Below are 17,867 nucleotides of genomic sequence, written 5' to 3' on the forward strand. Positions count from 1 at the left end.
TTTACATTATTGCAACTATGTAATATTGTTGATTGCTGAGCTGGTAGAGACGTATAATGATTTTTTTCTAATAACTTTTTTTTTTTTGGCTGCGTTGGGTCTTCGTTGCTGCGCGCAGGCTTTTCTCTAGTTGCAGAGCACAGGCTGTAGGCACGCGGGCTTCAGTAGTTGTGGCACGTGGGCTCAGTAGTTGTGGCTCGCGGGCTCTAGAGCACAGGCTCAGTAGTTGCAGTGCACAGGCTTAGTTGCTCCGCAGCACGTGGGATCTTCCTGGACCAGGGCTTGAACCCGTGTCCCCTGCACTGGCAGGTGGATTCTTAACCACTGTGCCAGCAGGTAAGTCCCTCTAATAACTGTTTTTGGGGGAGCTGCGCAGCTTACGGGATCTTAGTTCCCCAACCAGGGATCGAACCTGGGCCCCCTGCAGTGGAAGCACAGAGTCTTAACCACTGGACCACCAGGGAATTCCCTAATAACTCTTTGTTTTTCCTGGAGTTAATGGTTGCCTCTTCTTTTTAAAAAAAAAAAAACAACACTTTTTCCTTCGTTTTTTTTTTTTTGGCCATGCCACAGGGCTTCAGGATCTCAGTTCCCCGACCAGAGATTAAACCCGGGCAGTGAAAGCATGGAATCCTAACCACTGGACCGCCAGGGAATTCCCTAGTTGCCTCTTCTTTTTTTGGTTTGCTTTGTTTTTCATCTCTGATCATGTTTCATTCAGCAGTTTGTTCCAAATACAACAGCACAACTGCTTGACCCCTCCTGATAACTGTTTTTTTTTTTTTTACTGAATCAGACACATTAGATAATCTATCAGTGCTTTCTCCCCCTTCACAGAGATTTCTCCTTGGGTGCTGTTACCACCTGGAGTGCATGCTATTGAGGCCTTGGATTTGGAGATGGTGGGCAGGTTAACTCTGCCAGATTAGGTACCACTGACTGACTGGTCCCTCTCCCCATCTCTGGGATCCTTGTGGTTCACAGGGCAGGTGCCTTGTTGTGCTGGGGGTAAGGCCAGAGGTGCATCCATGTCTCCACTGCCTTCCTCCCCATTGTGTTCTGGAGCAGTATTCTCAGGGAGGATCATTTTTAAGCCCTTTCCTTGATCACATTTATATAAAACAGCTAAAAGCATCTGGCGAGATGGGTCCTTCTCTTTACTTCTCCAGCATTAATAGTCACCTGTCTGAGGCAAGGTGAACAAGCTGATTTTATTCACCTTGCCCCAGTGCTGCTTCCTTTCCAGGTAAACACCTGTGTGTCCTGAATCCTGAAAAGCACTGAGGAGCCAGAGAAGGGCTCTTGGTCTCACTGGACACCATCGCAGCCACTGGCTGGCCTGGAACCTCCAGAGTCTGGTGTGTGTCCCTGGAGCTTCCTGGCTGCAGTGCCCCATTGTCGGGTGCCGGAGGAACACAGCGTCGGCAAGCCTGACCTTTGGCAGCACAGTAACAGGGAGAGGCATTGTTAGGTTAGCTCTGGAGCAGCAGCTGTGTGCCAGTTTCTTTTGTAAATGCTTTGATATTTTAAAACAGAAATTTTAAACGAGGAAACCATGCTTTGTTGCTGTTACAATAGCAGCTCTTGTCCATGTGGGTTCATTGAATGGAGACAGACACCGATGCAGCTTTAGTACCATTAATGGCTCCCAAGTGTGTCAGACAAATCTGTTCTTGATGGCTGTGTCCTTCTCTTACCAAGAATGTTATACCTCTTTTAAAGAAGGATCCTGTACTTATTACGGACATGTTGGCTGATCTCAGATTAATGTCCATTTGACAGGGTTTTCTATTTGTTTGCAGCCTCAATGCCTGTCTTTTGAGCATTTAGAAGATTGACATACAAACAGGATTCAGGGGTAAAATTTGTGTGATGTCCACTGACCCTTATGGGCCTCCGTACGGGCTGTTCCTGCTGTGGGACATGGCCCCTGGAGCTGCGTGCTCCCCTGCCGCCGGCATCCTGCACATCCCCGGGGGCTCCTCCAGCCGCTGCCCCGGCCTTGTCCTTCCCTGGCCCAAATCCCTGCCACTCCTGACGTGGATCTTCTTGTGCACTGGTGCCCCTCCCTGCAGTGTGCAGACCTAGTCCCAAGAGGAACTTGATCACAGCTCGGAGCCCGCATGTGGGATGGGGACTCTGGGTCCCCCAACTTGGCACGGGGGCGGGCAGGTGGTCAGCCCCCTGGAGGGAAGCCTTACGCCGGCTCCGGGCACCCACTCAGGAGGCCATGCTGGTGGTGCACACGCACATTGAGAAACCCGAGTCCTTGTTTCCTTTGATTGTCTGTGAAACGAGTGTGTGTGCGCCCTGGTGCCTGGGCGATTGCGGGTAGAGAGGCTCATGGGGCCTCCTCGGGCATCAGCCCATGCTCTTGGCCTTGGTGCGGACCCGGGAGAGCACTGAGCAGAACCTCCACAGTCAGTTCCCCCCAGCAACGGCAGCCGCACAGCGAGGGCCATGGGCTGCCTGGCTCTGCTCTCCTTGGCCTGGGCCCGGGCAGCGGCAGGATGGGCAGCGGCCACGGCCACGCATTGTTCCCAGGTGGTCTGAGGCAGAGTCCCTGAGTCTGTCTTCTTCAGGCAGCTTGTCCTGGTGAAATGTGTCAACAGCACCTTGAAAAAGATCTCGACGTAGCTTCCAAGTCGGTTCAGAGCCCAGGGGCACTTCGCCCAGCCCCCCGTAGACATCTTACTGACCCAGCGCTGGCCACCACAGCTGGACTGTAGACAAAATTGGGCTTGTCTGGTGTTTTCTCAAGACTGGACAGGTTGGGAGTTGGGGGCTGGGTACCACGGGGCAAGTGAGTTGCTGTGACCTCCCTGGAGCACAGTTATGCGCCTGCCAGCAGCCTGCTCCCCTCAGGGTTCCTACTGCAGGACCAGGAAGGTACGGGCAGGCTGGGACAGGGCTCCTCACTGTGTTGGGGCTGGAAACGGAGGTGTGTCAGAGGCTTAGGTGGGGAGCTGGTTAAGTAATGTGCATCTCTGCTCTGGGTTACTGCATGATAGAATTCAGTGGCCACAGTGCTGTTTAACGAATGAAGCCGTGTTTATGATGTGTTAAGCAGTGTGTCCTGTATTCCATTTTGTCTCTGAAAAAATCTAGCAGATCTGTTTTGAAATCCATGACCAAGGGGTTAACCAGATTTACCTCTGGGTGAGCAGGTCACTTCCTTCTTCTCTCTGGTTCTGATTTATCTTCACTAAACATTTTTGCTTTCAGTTAAGGATAAATACGTTAGTTTTTTGGGGGTTTTTTTGTTTGTTTGTTTTTAATATGTTAGTTTTAACAAGTTAGTTTTAATAAAGGAAATCAAAGGTGAAAGGACGTGAGCTGGGCCAGGGCACGTGGAGCCTGTGTTCACGACAGGGCTCCTGAGGCTGCGGGACTTGCCTTGTGGGAAGGCGATTCCTTCCCTGGGTTGAGGTCTCAGCTAGGCGGAAGCGGGTTACAGGCAAGGTTCAGGCCCTGTCTGGGTTGGGGGCAGGGACCCAACGTGCTGGGATTTGGGAGGGTGGAGGTCTTCGGGGCTTGGGGGATAGTAGGGGGTCAAGCCACCAAGTAGGGACCTGTGTCTGGCCAGGCCCAAGGTTGACCTGCTCTCTGCACCGCTGCCCAGCAGGAGGCACTGGCCAGGGATGCCTGGATCCCACATATGGTCATGGAGACAGTCCTTAAAGGAGGGCCCATCTGTGAGGTGGTGTCGAGCAGGCAGGGTGGGACGTGACGGTCTCGAGGTCTGAGCTTCAAGGACACCCAGCTGCGGACGTGGAGGCTGAGCAGGAGGAGGAGTGTGGGTACAAAGAGCTTCTGACCTGACCTCTTCATCTTCTGTGCCGAGTGCTTGGGTGGGTCTGCAGAACGTGGGGCAGGGGTGTCACTGGGCCCTCGCCAGGCACTTGGCACTTCATTGGGGCCTGGCTAGTTCAATATCCTTCTGCCCGTCGCCTTTGTGCTGTGTCTTGGGTTTTGTATTTTTTGATGGCAAGAAATCTCCTTTCATCTGAGGAAGAGCTCTTTGATCTGCCTCAAGAAAGGCAGGAGTCTTGAGGGATGAAAGCAGTGACACAGGAAACAAAACCTGATTCTCGTCACGCAGCGGACCTCTCCAGGCCTCGGACCTTCTGGAGTCTCCATGGTCCGGGCCCCCTTCTTCCTGCGTTCCGAGCGTGCGTGTGTGGTTTTGTTGAGAGGCTTACGTGAAGGTCTTACTACGTCAGCGCGTCCCAGGCTTTAATTTGGTGAAAAGCACTGTTCCAGGATGGAGAGAGTGGGTCTCACCCTGGTCTGTTTACGCAGGACAGTGTGGTAAGCATCAGCCTTTCAGCTTAAGCACTGTTAAGCGGTTTTCACTGGTGAAACCTTGCCCCCGCCACCACCACTTGGTTCAGGACCCAGATTTGGGACAGTTGACACCATTGAACATTTGGCTCATCTTCAGTAACCGACAGCTCTCTTCCTTTTTTCCCCTTTTGGATTGTACCAAAATCAGCAATTTTGTCAAAATCCCAATGAAAATAACAGCTGAGAAATGTCAGGGGATTTGCAGGTAGCCAGCAGGTGCGCTGTGGATGGGGCATGGCCAGCTCTCTGGTTTGGGAACAGGAGGCCCTGGGTGGGTGCCCCTTCTTTCTTTCCTGAACACTGAACTGGAGCAAAGCCCTACAGTTTTCTTAGAGAACATGGCCGTCTGCACAGAATCCTGGGTCCTAGTTTTCTTCCCTCAGGCCCTCATAAGGCCTCGCTCTGTGTGGGAAGAGCCCAGGGCATGAGCAGTTCAGCGTGCAGGGCACGTGGCTCTGCTTCCACCTTACTCCCACCTCGGGCTGCAATTGGACAACCTCGGAGTGGGGGGGAACACATTCAAAGAAGCTCCATCAGTCCCATTTCAGCCTCTAGCTCTTAGCCTCCTTGGGGAAATCAGTCACTCTGAAAAACACACCTCCTGTTTTGTTCTGGAAAAAAGTTTTGTTTTTAGAGTTACACCTGAATAATTTGATCAGACTCACTACTGCAGCTCCCAAGATGATGACTTGCAGCTGTTCTGTAAAGTGAGTGTTCATTCTGCTGGGAATTTTAAAGACTTATTCCCATACTCACTGTAAGTTTGGCTTCTAGAACAAATGGCAGTGTAAAAATAGCATTGCAGGGACTTTGCTGGTGGCGCAGTGGTTAAGAGTCTGCCTGCCAATGCAGGGGACTCGGGTTCAATCCCTGGTCCGGGAAGATCTCGCATGCTGTGGAGCAACTAAGCCATGCATCACAACTACTGAGCCTGTGCTCTAGAGCCCACGAGCCACAACTACTGAGCCCGTGCACCGCAACTACTGAAGCCCCTGCCCCCTAGTGCCTGCACGCTGCAACTGCTGAAGCCCACATGCCTAGAGCCCATGCTCCACAACAAGAGAAGCCACTGCAGTGAGAAGCCCACGCACCGCTACAAAGAGTAGCCCCTGCTTGCTGAAACTAGAGGAAGCCCGCATGCAGCAACAAAGACCTGATGCAGCCCATATATATATATATATATATATATATATATATATATATATATATATATATATATATAAACATTTCGCAATTTGCTTGCACTCAGAGAGAATGCCAGTGATCAGTTTTAAACGTTTCTTTAATTTTTGAATATGAAAAACATCAAACAAATCTGAAACTAAACAGAGTGGCCTTGTGAGCCCCAGCAAGCGTCTCAGACGCTTCACTGCCCAAGACGTGCCTGTCTTCCATGTGTGGGTGACCCCTTCCACTCTGCTATTTAAAGTAAACCGTAGGCGTTGCGTTATTGCATTTAGAAATACCTTGTTATACACCTCTGAGAGATGGGGTCTTTTAAAACAATGTGACTACAATACCAGCATCACACCTGAAAGCTTAGGACGAGTTCTATCAAATATGTAGTCAGCATTCCAATGTTCCTGGTTGTCTCCTAAATAATGTCCTTTCTACATTCTGTCCAAATAGGGATCTGACACATTTCATTGATGTGCCCTTATTGCCTCTCCAGAGGCTCCTCCTTTATGCTCCCGGACAAGGTGTTTCTCGGTCTGGGAGTGCCAGGCCCCCCGCCCTCACTGTGAGCTGATAGGAGAGCTCCAGGCCGCATCAGTCAGCTTTGCTTCTGGCAAAGATGCTTCTTGGGTGCTGGGACTTTCTGTTGCCGCCAATCAGGAGGCACAGCCTGCCTTTCCCATCTCTCTCTGCAATGGTGAGATTGCTGGGGTCAGGCCTTCCCAGCCTGATCTGTCATTAGAAAGTTCTCCACCAGCCGCACTGCTGGGCCCCAGCAGCCTCGGTGTTCATTGCCTGGATTCATCCGCTAGGGCCTGCAAGCTGGCAATCTTCTAATTCTGTTGTTCTGTTTACATTTGTTATTGGGGATTTTTTTTAATCAAAGTAACTTTCCCTCATCAACTCTCTGGTTGCTCTAAATGCAGTTTCTCTGGGGATATCAGAATAAACCCTTCACCCTTTCCTTTACTTAATTTTCAGAAGAACTTCGTTCCCAAGCACCCCAGAGGATTCCCTTTTCTTTTCTTTTGGCTGCGTTGGGTCGTCGTTGCTGCGTGCAGGCTTTCTCTAGTTGCCGCAAGCAGAGGCTACTCTTTGTTGCAGTGCATGGGCTTCTTATTGCAGTGGCTTCTCTTGTTGCGGAGCACAGACTCTAGGCGCACGGTGTCTGGAGCGCAGGCTCAGTAGTTGTGGCGCAGGGGCTTAGCTGCTCCACGGCATGTGGGATCTTCCCGGACCGGGGATTGAACCCGTGTCCCCTGCATCGGCAGGCGGATTCTTAACCACTGTGCTGCTGGGGAAGTCCAGCAGAGAATTCCTTTTAATGTCATTTCCAGTCACTCTGTTACCACCACTCAGTAGTTGAGCTCGTTTGCTGTAGATTCTCTTGGTTTTTTTATTTCTATATAGGCAATCATATTTTTTTCCACTTCAGGCCTTAAACTTTTATTTCTTTTTCTCATTTTTGCAGTGCCTAAGAACTCCACTACAGTGTTGAATAGACTTTTAAAATCATTTATGAAAAATTTCAAGCATACAAAAAAAGTTGAATTGTATAGTAAAAAACCCATCTATGGACCACCTAGATTCTACAGTTTATATTTTACTAGTTTTTGTTGTGGTGGTGGTGGTAGCTCATATGTTCATCTTTCTATCCACCACCAACCCTTCATGTATTTTGATGCAATCCAGAGTAAATGTCAGTTGTCAGTGTCCTGCCCCTAAATACTAAAGACTCAGTGGGAAGGTCGTTAACAAGAGCTCAGTGCACCTTCAGGGTTTTGTCTTGAAGAATTCACAAACAATGAAATGTGCAGATCATAAGTGGACATTGTTAGTTCTGACAAATGCATACACCTGTGTAATCTAGACTCCCATCAAGATATAGAAAATTACCATCACCTCAGAAAGTTCCCTCATGCCCCCAACTAGTCACCGCTCCCACTTAAGAAAAACACTGAATCTATTCTGTTCTAAGATTGAGTCCATGTGAGAACTTACAGGACTTTTTGTCTGTTTGCACCAGATGCTCCTCATGAGGAGGGAAGGTTTGCTTCATGCCAAGCTCCTCGCCTAACTTTCCAAAGGACCTGCTCAGTTAGTATCTCTCCTCAAAACCCTCATGCCCTGTCCTTTCCACACAAGAGATCCTTGGTTTCAGTGGCTGATGGGGAAGGGCATGGTTAGCTATGTGAATGACAGCTGGAGGATTCTGCATATCTGGCAAGTGAAATTAAAATTCCTGAAATGAAAGCATATCTTAGTTAATAGAAAAATTTCACCTGCTTTCTCATTTATAGGCTATAATGTTTTTTATAAGGATGGGTAGTATTTTTTCTGTTTATTGTTATTAATGTAAGGCACTTAAGTCACAATCTTACCTCTTTGATTTATGTCCTAGAGAGAATGGCCTGTTTTTACTGAGTGCCTTCTAAGCATAGTGTGTGATGATGCATGGCTTTCCATCTCTCCTTGCTTGGACAGAGGGCCTGATAGATCCTCCTGGTGGAGGTAGTGATTCCTCCCTCCACACCTATACTGCTTTATTTCCCCTTTAAATTTTTGACTGTGCTCAACATTGTCCTCATGCAAGCAGTTTGAGTCTCTTGCTGTCTGAAAAGCTTCTGGATTCTTGGCTCTACTCTCGGAACAGACAGTTCCGTCAGGTGCAAGACTCTGCACTCAGTTCACCGTCTTCTCATCTCTGTTGTTGCTGACGAGAACTCGGCTGCTGTTCCTCTTGTCAGTTCTCTGAGCATAATGTCTTTCTTTTCTCTGACTGCTTTGGAGGTTTTGTCTTTGGTTTGCAGCAGTTTGACTGCGATGTGCCTGCATGTGGCATTATCCTGCTTATGATTCCCTGAGGTTTTTGAGGCTGTAGTTTATGTCTTTTACCAAACTTGGCTAATTTTTGCCAGTATTTTTTTAAAGTTTTTTATGCCCCATTTCTCTCTCCTCTCCTAAGATTCCAATTACATATATGTTAGAGCTTTTCTTTTTTTTTTTTTTTTTTTTTTTTTTGCTGTACGCAGGCCTCTCACTGTTGTGGCCTCTCCCGTTGCGGAGCACAGGCTCCAGACGTGCAGGCTCAGCGGCCATGGCTCACGGGTCCAGCCGCTCCGCGGCATGTGGGATCTTCCCGGACCAGGGCACGAACCCGTGTCCCCTGCATCGGCAGGCAGACTCTCAACCACTGCGCCACCAGGGAAGTCCCTTCACCACCTTTTCATTCTCTGTCATCCAATCTGCTATTAAGCTCATCTGGTAAAATTTTAATTTCAGATATTTTTCAGTTCTAGAATGTTTGTTCTTTTTTATCGTTCTGTTTCTCTTCCAAGTTCTCTCGTCTGTTTATGTCTTATGATCGGTCATATTTTCGTTTATGTTCTTAAGAATTCTTACTATGGTTGCTTTACTTTGTCTGCTTGGAGCTTGTGTTCTGGGTGCAGAATGAGTGGAGAATGGAAATAATTGAGATGAGCAGTGTGTGGTGGGGTGAGTGTTGCAGGCTAGGCAGTGCCGGGATGGACTGAGGCCCAGGTGTGTGTTACATCCAGGGAAGGTGTATCTGAGCAGAGACCTGACCAAAGGGCCATAGGGATGGGCACTGGGGACAGGGACTTGACGCACCTGGGCCGCCAGCAAGGGAGGAGACCCCTGGGCAGAGCAGAGGAACAGGTGAGGCAGTCAGGGGGGCCCTGGTCAGCTTCATTCTCTCCCTGTGGGTCTCTCTGTGGGTCACCTGTGGTGTTTTCCCATGATGACTTGCATCAGCTGACTTACCTGAAACCTGACCCTCTGCCGTACACTGATCCTTCTAGAAGAAAGGAAATCTCTTCTAATGGCATCGAGGACATGATGCTGGAAGCTGTCACTGCCCCTCCCCGAGTCCCTGAACCACCACCAGGCTCCCTTGCAAATGACCCCTGAGCAAGATTGTGGCAGCTGGCGGAGCCCACTGGGTCCTGGTTCTGTGGCCGAGACGCCCTCCCTCCCCTCCTCATTCCGTGGGTGTACGTGCCACCCAGAGAGGGTCTGTGAGGCTCCCTGCCATCATCAGCCATCCCGGCCTCTGGGCCCAGGAGCTGCCCGTCACGCTGACCTCACGGAGGGCCAGAGACAGCGAGCGTCCGAGAGTCATGGACAAGTAGAGGCAGGAAGAAGGCTGGTGTGTCCCCTGCCATGGCCCCAGCGGAGACGGTGTCCACGTGGGGCAGAGGCCTTGGGGCTGGCCCGACCTCTGCCCTGACCTCTACCCTGGGCGCCTGCCAGGTGGAGAAGTGTATGTGATTCCCTCCTTTCCAGAGGAGCTGACCCTCCCTGTTATTTCTGACGAGCGTGGACACACTGGCCTCTCCTCCCTCAGGTGACAGGGCCTGCCCATGGGCAGCGAGGAGGACGCCAGGAACCATGTCCATCAGTGTGGGGAAGCTCTTGAGAGCTGTGGGTGAGTGGGTCATCCTCCAGGATTATGTGGGTGAGTGTTACCCCACTTCCGTGGCACAGGGGTAGGGGACAGGAGCTCGCCCTGCTGTGGTGCTGGGTGGGCGTGGCCGCTCCGCACAGGACCTGTGGACACACGTGCCTCCTGGGCTGACAGAGAGCAGGTCTGCCCGACCACCGCCAACCACGTTTCAAGCTCAGCAGCCCCACATGGCTAGTGGGCCTGGGCCGCACAGGCAGGAGGCAGGTCAGAACCTCCCCTCGTCTTGAGCAACCCCGAGAAAGCACTGCCTGGCATCTCGTGAGGGGTCTCACAAGGCACTTTGAGATGAGCTTCAGCTAATTTTCTTTACCTTTTTTTTTTTTTTTTTAAGATTTATTTATTTTTGGCTGCATTGGGTCTTAGTTGTAGCACGCAGGATCTTTCATTGTGGCATGCAGGATCTTCGTTGTGGTGCACGGGCTTCTCTCTAGTGGTGGCGTGCAGGTTTTCTCTTCTCTAGTTGTTGCATACAGGGTTTTTTTCCTCTTCTCTAGACATGGCGTGCAGGTTTTCTCTCTCTAGTTGTGACGCACAGGCTCCAGGGTGCATGGGCTCTGTAGTTTGCAGCATGCAGGCTCTGAGGTACACAAGCTCAACAGTTGTGGCACGCGGGCTTAGTTTACCCGTGGCATGTGGGATCTTAGTTCCCTGACCAGGGATCGAACCCACGTCCCCTGCATTGTAAGGTGGATTCTTTACCACTGGACCACCAGGGAAGTCCCATCAGCTAGTTTTCATGCACAGGAAACAAAAGACAAAGAAATGGTAAGGCATTGTGCCCTTCAGCCAGATATATGTTAAATATTTTGAATATGTTAATCCTGGAAAATCTCTGTTGCCAAGTCTCATTTCCGTTGACAGGAAGCATTCTCATATTTATCCCAAACCAGTAAAGCCAGCTAAGGTCATTACTATGGATTTTGTTTTCAGGCTAGCTGGTGACACCTGTGTGGATCTGAGCAGCAGGGGACACCTGGGGCTATGAAGTCTGGTTGCCACAGCAACCAAGTATGAACCAGCACCGTGACAAAGTGCAGTGGGAGGAGGGTCGCTGTGTGGGTCACACAGGTCACTTCCCGTTCCCTGCAGCGCCCAAGGACATCCGTAAAACACAGACTGGCAATTTGCTAAGCGCTTCCTAATTGAGAGCGTGCAATTGAAAATGATTTTACTTAAAGCGTGAAGCATTTAACCAGGTCTTTCAAAAACGTCTTCTTGCTAGAAGATGTGTTCCATTTACCATCTGATCTCTGGCTTAGATCCTCAAATATGTGAGAAGTGACCAGGAAGCCGGACAGACAGGGTCCTGTCCCAAGAGACCTGCCCAGCTCACGCCGGTTCTGGAGGATTCCTGGGCAGACGTGGCTCTGAGCGGGTCCTTGTAGGGGGCACGGGAGGCAGGCCCGGCACGAGGGGGGCTGAGGTTGGGGAGGTGAACAGGAGCATGGCTGCCCCTCTGGGGCAGGGCAGCATTAGTATCTCCTGGGCCCTGAGGACAGGCGCCAGTCTGTCCCCTTAGGGCAAGGGCAGCTCTGCCAGGTGGTTCTTATGTCCGGAAGGGGTTGGTGCACCTGGGCAAGGCCCGGTGCACCGTGGTGACTGCAGGAGGGGGTGTGAGGTGGATATAAGGTGTGAGCAGGCTGGGCGGGGCTCTTGACCTCGCTGGACAGGTGCACACAATCACCAGGCGCCCCGTCCAGGTGGGGAACAGAGAGATACGCATGTTCCCCGTGACGTGCTGGACAGCGGTCGGCTATTTCTAAACACCAGCAAGAGTTTTCCTTCAAGTTTTGTTGTAGCCTCCCTTGTGTTTTTTACCTGATCTCATTTTATATTGTGTCTCAACAAAAGAGGAAAGTGTGTTAGCCAGTCATTGGGCAGGGCGTGCTGGTCTGGAGTGCAGTGTTTGCAGCAGTCACCAGCAGCATGCAGCTCTCCCTAGTCCCTTCTGGGTGACGGGGGCGGGGGGCAGACGGTTCAGGAATAGTGTCAGTGGAACCTCCCCCCTGATTTCTGGGCTGCCATGCAGCCCCCACTCCCCAAGGCCCAACACCACACAGTGAGGCCTGCCCTTTGCTCAATACCCCATGGCTCCGCTCCGGTGGGCATCGGGGCTCCAGCTGGCCCACAAGAGCCCATGCAACACAGGAGTTCCTCTGCCTGCACCTGGCTGGCACTCTGCCCTCAAAACACCAAATCCCTCCAGTGGAGTCTGCGTCACACATGCCAAGCGGCCATGATAAAAACTCGCAAGCATGGCTTTGCAGATCAGAAATGTGGAGGAGAACACAGGAGTTCAGCCCCGGGCAGCCTGGACCCCTGGGCCGCCTCTGACACTCTGCTGAGAAGAGGGGCTTTTTCTCCACCTGCCGCTCAGGCCATTCCAGGGTCGCCCACTTCTGCGAAACTCGTACTTTGCAGGCGTTGAGCACAGAAGTCACCAGAGTCAAAGACACAGGGAGGAGTGGGGTCTGCAGACTGTGCTCCTGGACCACGCCAGCTGGACATGTCCCATGACTCAGGCCCCATGTTCTGGACACAGGCCCGGGTGGCCCTCTAGCTTATTAGCCCCAGAGTCTGAGCACCTCTCCTGCTGCCTGAGGTCTGCGAGGGGGCCCAGGGCACGTGGCAAGCAGCAGCCAGTGTCACAGCAAATGGAGTCGGGGCTGCCCGCCTTGTCCTGCCACCTTTCCGACCATGGTCTCTGCCTGGGCCACCCCCCACCCAGGAGCCACTGTGCCTATCGCGAGGCCCCCAGTAGGGCTGTGAGCGAGACCCAGAACTACCCCCGCCAATGCCAAAGTGACATCCTCCCACCGGATGGGGCCAAGGACAGTGGACCAGGCGCTCCCCCAGCTGGCCCGTCACCCTATGTCTCGAGCTTTGGCCTCTGAACCCCACCTGCCCATCACAGTGGGCTCTGACTGCACTTGTAGGAGGCATGGGGCTCTGTGGCAGAGCGAGCATCGGCACCTGGGGGGACAGGGTGGCCCCAGAACTGTCCCCAAGGTGTAAAAACAGCCCTTCTTTGCCGTCAGAAGCTGCAGAATGGGCTACTGTGCCCGTGAAGACTGGGAGTGACTTACAGCTCCGAGTGCTCCCAGGGTGGGCGGCTCGGGCAGGAGTGACAGCCCGTCAGGAGGGAAGCGCTTTCCCCTTCTCCCGCTTTTAACCATGAAGCTAATGGGTTTCCTACTCATAACGTGGATGGTGCTGTCATCTTTGAAGGATCCATGCCTGCGACATTTAATTACTCTAAGTAACTGTAATAGTTTCGAGGAGGTTGTGAGGCCTCAGTTGCTTTCAGAGCCATCGGGTGGCCTCTGCCACTGAAACCTTGCTTTAGGCCACATTTCCTTTCTGGTTGGTGGCTTAGCCTGTGCCATCCTGACCTTGACTCTGGGTGACCACAGTGCCTGGCGAGCCCCCTCTGAGCCCCCTTGATGGTCAGCAAGAATCCCCCACGAGGAGCCGCCCGACCCCATCCTCATCCATCCTGGAGTGCCATGCCCACTCTGCGGTGGCTGTGTGTTCTGCATCACCAGGCCCATGCCAGGCTGCCCAGTGGTGGATTATCCAGTCTTCGATAGAAGAGCATCTTTGCTCTTCACAGGCCCAAGAGGACAAAGCCAGAAGTCAGCACCACATCCACATTGGAGCTGTTTGGGGAGCAGGTGCCCCATGTGGCGAAGGAGTGAGGGACCCACGGGTCACAGGTCAGGCCAGGAGACTGAGGGGCCGAATTCAACATTTGTAGGCCTTCCTCAGACTTGTGTGCAGCTCTGGCAGACAGGGGCTGGGTGATTCGGAAGCACAAGTCGGGAGGAGGGGAGCATGGAGAGCATCCACTTCCTCTGACCACCAGTCTGCTCAGCTGCAGCCGGTCCAGTCCACAGGTGCCCAGACTGCCCAGAGCCTGCAAGGCAAGGGGCTGTGTCTGCTCTCAGACCTGGAGGCCACCGACTACGGCTGGCCCTGAGCTCTGGTCAGGACAGGGCTGGACGACCCTGCAAGTCCCTGTCAGAGCCGTCCCCAGAGACAGTGGACAAGCAGCTCCTTGGCAAGGCCACCGCCGCTGCACCTCACCCAGCATGGAGGGTCGGCGCCGACCCTCAGTCTCACGAGGACGCCTCCCAAACGTGGCTGGACGCTGGGCCTCATTCCTGGAAACCAGCCAGTAGCTGCCGAGGTGAAAGTTCTAGCAGCAGGTGGTGCAGCCCACGGAGACTCCCCTGGTCACTTGCTCACCGTCACCCCAAAGCCACTGGTGGGATGTCCCATGCTGTGGGCGAAACCTTCCAGGCCCCCATGAAGGGGCTGTCGCCTTGCCCTCTTGAGGGGTCTGCGCATAGGCTGGGGTGCACGTCTGGGAGGAGGGCTTGTCTTTCTGGGGCCACAGAGAACAGTGGTGTTCCTGGTGCCAGCAGCATAGCTGCTGACCACCAGCAGGACCCCAGCAAAGGAAGCGGAGCAGGTGGGTGTAGGCCACCCTCTCCTCCTAGCAGTGCCGACGAGCGCTAATGGCCGGAGTGGCGGCCAGCGAGCAGGCAGCCTCAGCTTCGGCCTAGAAAATGGCTATGCCGAGATGGGGGGCAGGGGTGGCCCCACGCACCCAGCAGGATGAGGGAGGTTCCGAGTTCAGGAGGAGGCAGGAGGGCCAGGTGACACGTACATCCCTAGGGTGATAGCGGGTCCCCGTCACCTGCTTCCTGGCACTTAGGAGGGTCTCTGGGCTCTGCCATTTGCATTTCGCTTTGATTGGTGTCACTCAAACTGCACATTAAAATTCCGTTCGTCGCGTCTGTGCAGAGCGAGGTGACAGAGAAGGCAGACCCAGGCTCTGGGGACCGCTCTGCCTGCCCACGTGAGGTCTGCAAGCTGCTGAGGGGCTTCCAGGGAGCACGAGCAAGGCCGGGTCCCCACTCCTGGGCGGGTACATGGGCTGTTCCAGCCTTGCTTCCTCTGGGACCTGCCCAGATCAGCCTGGAACACCGTGTCCACCTGCCCTGCTTGCGGGGCCACATTGAGGAGGGGTGGGGACAGTGTCCTTTGAGGTCCCTTCTCAGATCTGAAGCGTCTGCAGATAAGTCCTCCCAGAGCCGTGTCATCACTCCCATGTTCTGCCGTCATAAAACCACACGTTTTAAAATGCCCCCATGTGGAAGGAGTCCAAGCTTAATGAAAACGACTTCTCAAGATAAAACCAGAGAAGGTGTCGCATAAGGAACAGAGTCCGCTTCTTCCTGTTGAGACAAGAAGGGGGTTTGAAGCACATTGTGAAGCAAAGGTCGTCATGTCCACGAGCAGAAGGACAAGACCTGCACCCAAAATGAGCGACGCTCAGTGTCTGGAACCTCATAGAGCAGATGAGCACGAGGGCTTCCTGCTTTCTTCCCTTGAGGCATCTGGGGGAAGCCGGGTGTGTGCCCTGGAGGCCAGCTCAGCCCACGTGGGCATCCCACACACTGGGTCCCCAGAGGAGGGTGGCACCAATGTCCCCATCTCGGCCTTGGCCAGAGCGCCCTGTGCTCTGCCTTCCTCTCCCGTCGGTGACAGCTGTGCCGACAGGCCCACCGTCTCCATTGGTCGTGGCCTGGCCACAGCCTGGTGGCGCTCTGGGCTCCAGTCGCCCGCCTCACTCGGCTCCCTCCCCTGGGCACCCCTCCCCAGCACTGTCCAGGCTTCTTTCTGCTTCTGGAATCATCTCCAGACAGTGCAGGGTGCACGCTGGTGTCCCCAGATCCCCCAGCACAGGTGGCTCAGCCAATGCAGTGAGCCCACAGAGACCCTAGGCAGTGACGGCCCACCCGTCGGTGCCACCCTGGTGTTGGCACTGCTGCCTTTGGGCAAACTCACCTGTTTGTCTTCCAGAGAAGAACCGATGTGGAACCGAGCTTCAGAAATCCAGAGCATATGAGAGTCAGTGGGATTTCTCCCTCCACATTTTACTATGAAAAATTTCAAGCCACAGAAAGTTTCAAACAGTTGTACAGTAAAAACCCGCAAACCCACCACCTACATTTGGCCGTGGCTGGTCCTTGGCTCTATTGGCATCATCACACATCTGTTCATGCCTCATCTTAACGTTCAGTGTGTCTCAGAGTGGGGTTCAAAATTCATTTAGGTTTGTCTGTTTTTTTGAGAAGTTTACAAACATTGAAATGCACAGACCTTAAGGTGCTTTTGGTAAGTCTTGGCCAGTGCACCACCATGACCAGCACTCCCACCCCCAGGGCGCAGACCCCCCAGGCAGCCAGGTTCTAATTTCTCTCACCTGCATGGGGGCAGCTTGTTCTGGAACCTACATCAGTGGAACTGTAGAGTGTTTGCCCTTGTCTGAAGCGTCTCTGACGCAGCAGAATGTTTTTGAGGTTCATCAGTGTGGGGTGAAAGGGAAGTCGTGCAGCCCACAAAGCACAGCGCAGGCTCCTTTTGATGCAGCTCAAGACCAGCTCCATGTTGCGGGTGTCCTGGGGACGCAGTATGAGGGGCCGTCTCCATGATAGGAGCGAGAACTCAGGTGTGCTGCTCACACCTGCATTTCTCACATGGGCTCCCCAGCAGGAAGAATGACTGATGCCCCCCATCCAGCGGTGCCAGACTGAGCCACTCAGGGCCTGTACTTGCTACTCCCCCGGCTCCCTCCCTCACCTGGGCAGATGGGACCACAGTCTGCTCTGCACTTAGCAACTCACGTCTGGGTCGTCCAGCCTGCTCGGTGCCCGTGTCCACCCTGGTGACTCCTCAGGGGCTGCGCCGTGTCTGTGGGCGCCCTGCGAAGGGCAGGAGCCACGGCCTGAGCAGCTAGGCTCAGCCAGGAGCTGTGTCTCGGTTGCTCTTTGTCCTGTTTGAAGGACCGTCTGGGTTAAGCCGGGTTTGGTGCAGTTGCTTCCTCGGAAAGTGTCCACTGCTGCTCACTCATCCTTTGTGTTCTGTTGCCCTCATTTCAGGATGGGAGTCCCAGCTTCTGGAGACGGGCTTCCTGGGGATTTTCCTGTGCCCTCTCTGGACTCTGTCTCCATTGCCCAGGGGGACCCCCACGTCCCGGATCGTCCTGTGGGGCTATCGGTGGCTGATTTTCAGAATCATGCTCGGAGCGGTAAGTAGAACTTTTATTTGTTATACTTGGAATGAAACGTACTAAAAACGAGTGGCTGCCTTGCTGCCTTGCTGCCTTCCCGCCAGCCAGGCCAGCCGTGCCCCTTCCACCACTTTCCATGATGTCCGAGGCCTGTTTCTGAGCATTCGATGCTCCACTGGCCCCTCTGGCATGGCCATTTTCTGTGGGAAACAACCAGGACTTGAGTCATTCCACGGGGACACTCAGGGGAGGGCCCCCTGGTCACCCCTTCCCCCCCAGCCCTCCTGGTGTGTATGGAGCATCTGAAATGTCGGGAAACGTGTTAGCGGGTCACACGACGTTGTCTGTGACCCCGGCCTCACGCCCTCCTGTCTCTCTGCCGGTGGAGCCCCTTCTCCTGATGCCTCCCCGTGTGGTTGCGGTGGTGCTCAGCTGTCCCGCTTCCCTGCCACGTCCTCTCCCCCTCACACCCTCCTGCTGCGCCCTAGGACCAGGCTCCTCGACTCCCACCTGCCATGCAGCTGTGGAAAGTGCACGTCTCAGTTTTAATTACACCTTCTAGTTTTCAGAAACTTAAAATCAGGAGTGAGGTGGTTCACCAGGCAGAGGTCTGGGCGACTTTGTGTACTTTCCCTTCCGCCTCTGCCCTGCTTGTTACGCTAAAATGTAAAATACCCATTTCTTTCACATCGTCCAGACAGTCTAGTGTCTGTTTGCTCTAAGTCGTTCCTTGTGGGGGAAAATACAAGCCTGCAGGGCGGTGGGGGCCGGTGCTGG

The 17,867-nt window shown here is 53.4% G+C and overlaps 1 protein-coding gene and 1 non-coding gene across 2 annotated transcripts in view; one reads left to right on the plus strand and one right to left on the minus strand.

Moving 5' to 3' along the window:
* Nucleotides 1–17,867, plus strand: part of LMF1 (lipase maturation factor 1) — a 92,984-nt gene that overhangs the window by 39,993 nt on the left and 35,124 nt on the right. Inside the window, exon 4 of the mRNA XM_065892306.1 lies at nucleotides 16,960–17,108. Coding sequence (XP_065748378.1) covers nucleotides 16,960–17,108 — 149 coding nt within the window. The remainder of the gene's footprint in view (nucleotides 1–16,959; nucleotides 17,109–17,867) is intronic.
* TRNAG-UCC (transfer RNA glycine (anticodon UCC)) lies at nucleotides 392–464 on the minus strand. The gene has a single exon. It is a non-coding gene; the product is annotated as a tRNA-Gly (tRNA).

The sequence above is a fragment of the Phocoena phocoena genome, chromosome 15 (assembly GCF_963924675.1).
Source record: "Phocoena phocoena chromosome 15, mPhoPho1.1, whole genome shotgun sequence".
Taxonomy (NCBI): domain Eukaryota; kingdom Metazoa; phylum Chordata; class Mammalia; order Artiodactyla; family Phocoenidae; genus Phocoena; species Phocoena phocoena.